At 40.2% G+C, this 10230-nt stretch overlaps 3 protein-coding genes across 3 annotated transcripts; 2 read left to right on the forward strand and 1 right to left on the reverse strand.

The window, feature by feature from the left end:
- Positions 1–1632: 1632 nt before the first annotated feature.
- Positions 1633–4078, reverse strand: SARC_11846 (40S ribosomal protein S4). The gene is made up of 5 exons (XM_014294058.1): positions 4030–4078; positions 3018–3276; positions 2533–2780; positions 2182–2304; positions 1633–1866 (listed from the first exon to the last, which is right to left on the reverse strand). Exons 1-5 carry the CDS (start codon positions 4030–4032, stop codon positions 1711–1713), a joined length of 789 nt encoding a protein of 262 aa, XP_014149533.1. The 5' UTR covers positions 4033–4078; the 3' UTR covers positions 1633–1710.
- Positions 4079–4803: 725 nt separating this feature from the next.
- Positions 4804–5789, forward strand: SARC_11847 (60S ribosomal protein L7a; the record flags this gene model as incomplete). The annotated part of the gene is made up of 2 exons (XM_014294059.1): positions 4804–4821; positions 5004–5789. The coding sequence occupies 2 exons, from the start codon at positions 4804–4806 to the stop codon at positions 5787–5789; spliced, it is 804 nt and encodes a 267-aa protein (XP_014149534.1).
- A 2632-nt stretch (positions 5790–8421) lies between these two features.
- SARC_11848 (hypothetical protein) lies at positions 8422–10159 on the forward strand (the record flags this gene model as incomplete). Its single annotated transcript, XM_014294060.1, has 4 exons — positions 8422–8646; positions 8858–8937; positions 9192–9355; positions 10104–10159. Coding segments are annotated over exons 1-4 (360 nt in total), but the record flags the coding sequence as incomplete, so codon positions are not given.
- Positions 10160–10230: the final 71 nt, after the last annotated feature.

Here is a 10230-nt window from a genome sequence, read left to right on the forward strand (position 1 = left end):
GAAACGTTGTAGCGAATAAAGCGTCTAAAGCTTTATAGTGAATAAAATGTCTAAAGCTCTGTAATGAACAAAGCGTCTAAAGCTTTGAAGTGAATATAGCGTTATAGTGAGTATAGCGTCTAAAGCGATATAGTGAATTTAGCGTCTAAAGCGTTGTAGTGAATAATGCGTCTAAAGCGTTGTAGTGAATAAAGTGTCTAAAGCGTTGTAGTGAATATAGGGATATAGTGAATATATCGTCTAAAACGTTGTAGTGAATAAAGCAACTAATGCGTTGTAGTCAATAAAGCGTCTAAAGTGTCTCAAGCGTTGTAGTGAATATAGCGTCTAAAGTGTTGTAGTGAATAAAGTGTCCGAAGCATTGTAGTGAATAAAGTGTCTAAAGCGTTGTAGTGAATAAAGTGTCTAAAGCGTTGTAGTGAATAAAGTGTCTAAAGCGTTGTAGTGAATAAAGCGTCTAAAGCATTGTAGTGAATAAAGCGTTGTAATGAATATAGCGTCTAAAGTGCTATATTGAGAATTCAGCTCGAACCGAGGAATAATCAACTGACAATACAGGTTTGACAATGACATCAATTCAACGTTATTTTTGTTCAGTTATATGTAATGGACATGGGATAGCATTGGTATAGGGGATATGAATATTAGTCTAGACCCGCCGAAGTAAATGGAAGTAATATGTGAATAAAATAGAAGGATATGTTGTTTGTATACTACCATCCGATGAGAAATCACAACGTCCCAGATATCCTCAACACAGCTAAAGCCTTTTCTGACAACGGCATCGCCATCCACCAAGAGTCGGGCAGCATGCAGATTCAGGCTTGTGTTATTCGCGCACAAGGCCAGTCGAATTGGAAGTGGGATTTGGGAAGTTGATAAATATATATAGAAATGTGCATCAACTTCCCAAATCATCATAGCTTCCTTATCGGATGACAGACTTTTCTCGCAAGAAATATACTCTACTCATCTAGCGGAAGCTCTCCACTTCGGCCCGTTCAGTACAGTTGAAGCACTTGGCCATAGAAGAAAGCTCAACCCAGCGTTAATATTACTGAAGTCAGCCGTATCTCTCACTGAACGACTTCTGTTGTTCACTATCTGTGTAGCCAGGGGATCTGCATCTAATAGTGCGCTGTGGACATACTACCACTCAGCATAGCTCAACTATACCAACAAGGAGGCACCCGCGTGTCCTGGAATTATCCAGCAAGACATACAACTCAAACACAACGTACATACAGCAAGGCAATGTATTCCCATATATATACACCAATAACAGACTTGGGCCACTGGGAGATACTTCTGACACGAGGTACGACACACCGAGATGCAACTGTGGCATATCATTCCACAACTAAATAACGTGGGGTGTCACTCCGAAATCACATGCACCTACATTTACAACCCCAGCCATAAGAATTTCTATAGTGAAACACCACGCGTAAACGTCCAAATATGAATAAAGATATACAAACGCACATCGAACCCATAATGCACCAAACTAATAACCACATGAAGCTTTAAGGTGGTCACAACACCTAGATTTCTCGGACTGGATGATTACACACACAACACCACATCGAGAAGTCTAACACGCTGATAACCACTAAACAATAATATACAAACTCCGGCTTTGAGATGGCCAATCCAGCACCTAGATTTACTTATTTGATTTATTACCCAGTATTAGTCCACACAACTAATTTAAGCAGTGGTCTTGTGGCCCAGGCGACGGTCACGCTCCTCCGCAATCGTTAGACGTACACCCTTACCCTTGGGTAGCGATACCCAGGGCTTGTTACCCTTGCCGATAACGAATACGTTAGATAGACGGGTCGCGAACTCGTGACCAAGAACATCCTATAGACAAACGGAAAGGGAAGAAACGGAACGAGATGGTATCCGGTGAGAACAGTGTATAGATACTGATTATACGAAATACTGATATTTTTGTTGTTTCGTATAGACGAATCTGAGCTAAAATTCACAGCACAGGAATGCACTCAGTAGCAGAACTGGATAGCTAAGGTCTCTTCATATTCGTCGTACACAACCACCACCCGCGTATATGTATCAATCACATGCATAGAAACAGGTGAAGCTTGCCTGGCATGTTATAAATGTACAAGAGTATGTATGACATGCAGGCGTGACTTTATGCGTGTGCACACATACCTTAAGATGCACAATGTCGAAACCTCCGTGGTGACGCTCGGTGTGTGTGATGATACCAACGCGACCTAGAGAACGTCCACCGTTGACCATAGCGACGTTTCCGTGCTCGAACTTGGCGAAGTCCTGCAACAACACAAAGTGTGGTGTGTTCGAGATGACATTTAGAACCATACATCTGCATTGCATGCTATATATATCGATGCAATGCTATTCTAGTCGCCCTCGACTGTGCTCACTACGATAGCAATACACCCGACTGTACTTCCACAGCCGCAAACGGCTCTGTATAGCATGGTCACACACCCACTCTAAACCCTACACACCCCATCTAATTGCGTATCATATACATACCTCGATCTTGCCAGTCTCGATGTTAACCTTAACGGTATCGTTGACCTTGACCAAGGGGTCGGGGAAACGGATGGTGCGACTGTCGTGGGTGGTGCAGTATGGGATACCCTTGGGGCCCAAGGCGACCTTCTTAACCTGACACAGCTTGTACTCGGCCTCCTCAGTAGTGATACGGTGGATAGCGAAACGGCCCTTGTTGTCGTAGATCAGACGGAAGTTCTCACCGGTCTTCTCGAGAGAGATAACATCTAATACGTAGAGTGGGGATGTGGATTGTGAGTTTCCAGTCAAGTCATATCGCATGCAATGCTATAACGGACGTGTAAGGCAACACTTAAAATGCTGCTAACCCGCAAGTGGCAAAGGTGTTTGCAATGCTATCAGAATTGTAAGGACTATAATGCTGTAACTACTATCACTATGAAACACCGACCGGCAGGCGCAGTACACCAGTCGCACAGATACAAATACAACGCGTCACATACCCATGAAACCAGCGGGGAAAGTAGGGTCGGTGCGAATACGTCCATCAACCTTAACTAGACGCTGCTTGACAATCATCTTAACCTCGTCACCAGTCAAAGCGTACTTAAGACGGTTGCGCAGGAAGATCACCAAAGGCATGCATTCACGTGCCTTGTGGGGACCACTGGAGGCCTTGGGAGCCCACACACCGGTGAGCTTGTCCAGCATCCAGTGCTTGGGGGCGGCTAGCCGCTTCATGTGCCTTTTTGGTCCGCGAGTCTGTTGATAGCGTGTAAGGTGTGCATTGTACGTTTAGAATTTTATACTGTGTTGCAATATACTTCTTAGAGTGTGTGGATGGGGTGCGTGTGTGCATTTAGATTCAACACGTGCTGTAGGATCTGTGTACAAATGCTTGACGTCCATCACATATAATAGAACAGACACCTTAGATTCCAAGTATATGTGTAATGCGTATACCATCCATATATAGTATGCACTGAGTAAACCATATGATTAGCATTGCTAAAAATACCAATAAGTACAATCAATCACGCCCCATTTTTTTTTGCACTGCGTATGTGGTGTAATAATATAATTTGTGTATGCAAATATAACTCTGTACAACATGTGCATGTACAAGATATCTAGACAGCTAATGTCAGGGTATGTATACAGGTCTGGTCACGGGCAACTTGATTCGCTGTATTTGCGGCTGTACGTGTGCTGATCGGGGCATTTGTGACTCGTATCACAGGCTTATCTTTCTTCTCAATAAGCTCCACCCATATTTGTAATTGTATACACGTGTCATTTCATGCATGCATGTTGTATGTGTATTTTCTATTTTGTTGCTTCTTTCTGCTGTAGTACATCTCCATGCTGTCGAGTGTTGCAATGCACTGTCACATCTCCAACTACTCCGGATCGGCAATTGTATGTATCATATCTCTATAGTGGTCGCACTTCCACTACCACGCTTGCAAGCTTATAACTTTATCACTTTTACATGTCATGTATCTTTCCACATACCATGGTTGCGTTAATACCCAAAGGTGTGGAAAAGGATTATGCATCTATCGACATAAACCCTTACATAACCAAAGATGAACAATGGTGTAATCACACACGCCTGAGCTACCACGGGTGCTGTACCTACTCACTTCGTACTGCGAAGTTTCGGGTTTACTATTCTGAAATTCGGTGTTTGCACGTGTAGCTTTTGTTGGGAAAATATATAATCCGGACTATTAAATCAGGAATTGTAAATAATGAACAGTGTATCTATAAAGTATTCCAAAATACTCGAACCGAGTTCTCCCAAATATGTACGAATTTGGCATCAAATTCGAAATATTTGAGTACTTTTGGGTAAAGCAGTTCCAAAACAATATTGAAGAGGATTTTTGAATTCGTTATTGCTTATTAATTGGTGGAAAACATTTTCAGACTCATTACAAGTATTTTAATTCAATACTATGTATATATTTCACAAAATCCAGTTTTGAGTATATCAAAAGAGTACATTCGAAGTTTCAGATCAATCAGACAATTTGAATGGAAACCCGATTGTAAAACAATGAATCGTCTTCCGTTTATATAATTATACATGCTCGAAAATTGTTTGGCGATAAAAATAACTTGCTCTGTGGAATAGTTGCACATGTGGAGATTGCGACTCGCAACTCATTTTGAAACTACACAAACAATGACCATAAGAGCACCCACACTTACACATAACCTATCCTTTTCCATACATCGTTAATCCGCTGTTGTCATTCAAGATGGTAAGTAACACATACTATTATGTTATTAGAGACAAGGGTTAAAGTCTATGATGCTCAAAAATAATCTATACCCAAATTTCAGAATTACTTAAATGTTGAACGATGTGACTGAGACTACCGCTTACCCCAATCTTGGAATTTTTGCACACATTCGTTTGGAATTCTTCCCTGCGTGTGTAGAAATACTTATCTGTATATTCACACTTCCGCAATTAATAGGGACCCAAAAGAGGAAACAAGGTCGCCCCTGCCCCGTTGGCGCAGAAGAAGAAGACCGCTACCAAGACTAGCAACCCCCTTTTCGAGTCAAAGAGCCGTAACTTCGGAATCGGTGGTGACATCCAGCCCAAGCGTGATCTTGGTCGTTTCGTCAAATGGCCCAAGTACATTCGCCTGCAACGCCAGCGTGCGATCCTTATGCAGCGTTTAAAGGTACCCCCCACATTGAACCAGTTCAACAAGTGTCTAGACAAGCACACCACCGCTGAGCTGCTCAAGCTCGCCGAGAAGTACCGCCCCGAGACCACCGCTCAGAAGAAGGAGCGTCTTAGCAAAGCTGCCGAGGCCAAGGCCAATGGAGGAGATGGCAAGCAGGGAAAGCCCGCTGCTGCCCTCAAGTTTGGTCTTAACCACATCACTGGTCTTATCGAGAAGAAGAAGGCTAAGCTTGTGGTTATCGCTGCCGATGTTGAGCCCGTAGAGCTTGTCCTCTGGTTGCCCTCTCTTTGTCGCAAGATGGGCATCCCTTACTGTATTGTCAAGGGAAAGTCCCGTCTAGGAGCTCTTATCCACCAGAAGAAGACATGTGCTGTAGCTTTCGTTGATGTGAACGCTGCCGATCAGGCCGCTTTCAACAAGCTTTGTGAGGCTGTCAAGGGCAACTTCACTGACAAGTGGGAGGAACAGCGCAGACACTGGGGTGGTGGTGTAATGGGAGTTAAATCCGTCGCCGCGACCGTCAAGCAGGAGCGAGCTCACGCCAAGGAGATTGCGTCACGTATCTAAATTCGTTTATATATGTATATGCTAGACATTGTATGCATGCTTATATAGTTTGTAGGCATCGTGTATCATGACAAGTCTTTTGGTTTTGTGTACCTCTGGTTGCATGTGGAATATCATGTAGGGAGGTGCATTTATCAGGGCTTGATTAAAGGCTCTCGAAATTGCATATAGTTATCCATGCCGATGCCCAGTTTTGCTGAGGACAGGGTTACGCCTTTCACGAGGATGGTTACTATTTATTACTGTGTATGTATGTATGTATTTTTGTGACATGCATACATATGCACTTCTTTTCTTTTAATTGTCGTCCTATGTATTTCGAACTGGTATGTTTGTTTCGCAAAGCAATATTGACTTTTTTGTTTCGCAAATCAATATTGACTGTTTATTTCGCAAAGCAATATTGACTTTTGCTTTGAACTTATCCATTATGAATGTAATATTCTAATGTCTTATCTCGTACGGATATGCTCGATGAACGATTACCTATTTAAAGTTAGATAATGAATACTATTTGTAGTATGGTTTGTGTCGTCCTCTATCCCATTATATAGATCTACAAGAACTAAATAAATACTGAAGTTCTGCTCTTGCTTGTTTGTTTTCCTTACGTGAGACATCAATACACAGCTGTAACATAAGGCTGTGTTTTCATATTCGTCACACTATTGGGAAGTAGATAGCTCTTCTGAGTATAAAGCCTTTAATTTTGTCTTTTAGCTTATTAATTTACTATATGTATATTCATTCTGAACATGGCGATCAGAAGAGTTTTTCGTGATGTGTACTACAGAACGAAATTCTGTGTAATATACAAATACATGTATATATATATATGCGAATATAATTATGGCTCTGATATCTATTCAGATATATGTATGTATATATATATTTTCGTGTGTGTATGTATATATATCTTTATATACAATAACAAATTTATAATGTATACATATGTGTGTGTATATATATGAATATATATAAAATCAGAATTATACTATATAGATGTGTATATATATATATATTGTGTGTATTCATGTATGTATGTATGCGAGTGTGTATTTTAAGTATGTATGTAGTAGAATTCCTATATTGTATCGTACGTTTGTACAGACAAATTTTTGCATGTACAGTAAAGCGCAGAGAAAATAGGCTACACATATAACGTTGGCGCAAACTAAAGTAAATAGTACTTTTCTATAACTATCGTGTCAGAAATGGGTGTTGAATTGCACCACTTTGTAAATTGTGTGTATGCGCACATAGACGTACAAGTGTTTGAAATTACTTTACCAACTCATACTACTTGTTCGATCGACCGATGGAACGTAAAAATATTAATTACACGTTCATGCACATTTCGATTTATTTATTAAAACCACAAGTGGTAGACGAGTGCACATGAATCGATACTACATGGTGGTGGTTTTCCATCAGCACCTTCGCGCGACTGAATCCACGAAAGTTTGCTGAAGGTGAGTTGGATGTATTGTTTTGACTTGGTTCAAAGTCACATACGCTGTGTCAAACTACATGAGTGTATCCTTTTTAAACATATTGTATGTGTGTCTGTCAGTGTCTGAGCGTTGTGTGGCTATATTTAGAGGGAGACGAACCCTGCCACCGTCAGTCGAACATAGTATGACATCATAGCAATGAACATAGAAACGTCTCGAAATTCCAACCTACCTTTGCTATATAGCCTGAGCGTGAAATGCACTTTTAATTGAATATTGTTATGGATCAACACATAAGTAGACCGAGTCTGCGAATTCAAATTTCTCGCCATTGGAAGTATGTGTATTTCTTTTTAAAGTCTATGGTATTTTAATCAGTTGCCATCACTTAAGTTTTACACCTGACGCTGAATTTAGTTTATACTAATGAACAAATCTCGGATAAGATTCGCTCTGCGACTACGTAACCAAGAGACAAAAAACCAATTCGGCCAACGAGAATTTATCTCATCTAAATATACACGAACGGATATAACCCCTTTATCCAAAATATATAGTGACTGGATATATATATATACAAAACATTTATATATATATATAGATATTATGTCATTATTGTCAGTCAACCAAGCGAACATTATACAGAAGTATAACGCCTTTGAAACAGAAACAAATATATAGCGGTATAACGCCTTTCGCTCTAGGTAAGATGTTGTTTACAACTTTTAATGAAGAGTTGATTTTACGATTCAATATTTTAGTAGATGTAGAGTGGACTAAGAGATAGCATTCAATAACGAAACACTTCTTTGGATGTCACACCCATTCACTCTACGGTAAAATTGGCGGAGAGCTTCAGTCATCAAGACCATACGAAGCTCTCTATGGCAGAAAATCACCGAATTGCTTTAGTAAAGTTAACCTTCTATTTGTCTATTTATACGTATTCTAATCAACTTACTATTGTGTTCAAGTTCAGATGTTTCGGTTTTGTCACGTGGACCTCGGACTAAAAATAGAAAAGCATACCATATCAAAACGTTAAACGCATAACTTCCTGAAAAAGACAAAACGTCTCAAATTTTAGATTGAAAGGTTCGGTACTGATTGATCACTGATAATGAAATGATAATACATATTAAACAATCGCCACAAATATTCAAGTATCCCTGTGTGAACGACCATTTGACAATGCGTACATAGGAGAGAATGTGTAGACCACTTTAAAATGCGTAGCAGCAGTAGTAGCAAGAAGCATCTCTCAGTACGGTACAAAAATAATACGCATCCGACGACGATAAGCATGTACTCTAGCTACTCTGTGATTTAAAAAGGTGTCCCTAATGAATTATTTAAAGGTGTTGAAGTTACTATGTCAGGGCTTACGGGAAGATATAACCGAGGTATGTAAAGGTATACAAGTTCTCTGGTTAGCTTAGTTCAAGTTTTGCTAACATCCTTTTCATTTTTATCTGTCTGTAAGTAATCTTTCATTTCGGTCTCGAGGAAGTATTGTGTGGAGCGAAATAATTGTGCTTGTCATAATAATATAGGTAGTGACTTATTATTCAACTATATATCTATCTTTGGTTATTCCAAATATACTCTTCTTAGGTTACGCCAGTATGTGAGGATGGTCAGTCACGTTGCCACACCGCTGTAGGTGACCTCGCCAACTGGATGTCCAATAATAGGTATTTGGCCTGTGATGTATGCGTGACTTAAAGGGACAGTTAACAACTCATCACGATACACTGCAGAATAACCAAACTTTTCTGCGGGATGACAGAACTATACCCCAGTGTAGCAGATAGCATCGCTTGTTATTTCAACCAACCCAGATTGGTACGAATAAGCTTAGGCTTGATTGTCCACCTTGATAAGCGAAACCCACCCTTACTCACCTTTACACCATACCACTGTTGCGTCTACTATCACTACTAAACAGTGAAACTTTGCAATACAAGCACATCAAAGAGTTGCATCTACCGGGTTCACACAACTCTGCATCGCACACTATCAACACGATCACCCGCCAGCTATCGAAGTGCCAGAATGTATCGATCAGTGAGCAGCTGGATATGGGAGTGCGCTACCTCGACCTCCGAGTAGGTGTGTTTTGTGCGTAGATAAGCATGTTTCTATAGTGTGCGTGTATTAAATAGACGTTGGTGGGGTTTGTGAGTGTTTATGTATGTGTCTGCATTATATTTGTGCATAAGACGAGACATATTTGTGTAGTCGTGTGTGTGTATTTTTTAAAACAACTGGCACTGATTTTGATCAGGTATCAGAACGCACTCAATGGTACTTACTTAGCTCCAAGTATGTACTCCTCGACATCAGCGTTAGTCCCATTTAGGCCCATGTATATGTGCATAGTGCTCATATGTGTGTACATGGGTTGAAACTGGGATTGTAAATATGGCTTCCATAGTATATATAGTATATATAGTATTTATAAATATATGGCTTCCGTAGACATACACGGAAGTCGTATAAGCTAGTACAGTTCAGCGTCAGACTTGATAGAATATGTTTTCTCGCCTCGAAAGCACTCTGCATGGCTCGAGAACTATGTCGTTTCTACTATTTGATTGACGCTACCAACATTAACCGCTATTTGCACATATATGTAACTTCTGAGCTATGTGATTCCTACTACTTGATTGACGCTGCTCACATTCAACTCTATATAAAAATACGTGTAGCTTCCGAGTTCTGTGATTTCCACTACCTGGTTGACGTTACCCGCGTATACCTCTATTTGTACATATCTGTACGTCTCCATAGCTTTTCAATATTCACACAATACTAACTCAATGGTCTTTATTTTGGCTTTAATTGAATATTTGTGTAGGTAACTACTCTGGATTTCCTCACTATGTGAGCGCCCCAGTAGTATGCCATGGGCTGGTGAGAATGCGGAACATATTCATTGTGTCTATATAAGTATATATATATATGTATATACATATATATGTATA

The sequence above is a fragment of the Sphaeroforma arctica genome, assembly GCF_001186125.1.
Source record: "Sphaeroforma arctica JP610 unplaced genomic scaffold supercont1.1914, whole genome shotgun sequence".
NCBI classification, from domain to species: Eukaryota; class Ichthyosporea; order Ichthyophonida; genus Sphaeroforma; species Sphaeroforma arctica.

What these genes read in the sequence shown, in the direction of transcription:
- SARC_11846 (XM_014294058.1), bottom strand. An exon ending in TTTCCCCGCTGGTTTCATGG is followed by an intron (nt 2,781 to 3,017) that starts GTATGTGACGCG and finishes TCTACGTATTAG; the next exon opens with ATGTTATCTCTCTCGAGAAG. An exon ending in TCGACATTGTGCATCTTAAG is followed by an intron (nt 1,867 to 2,181) that starts GTATGTGTGCAC and finishes GTTTGTCTATAG; the next exon opens with GATGTTCTTGGTCACGAGTT.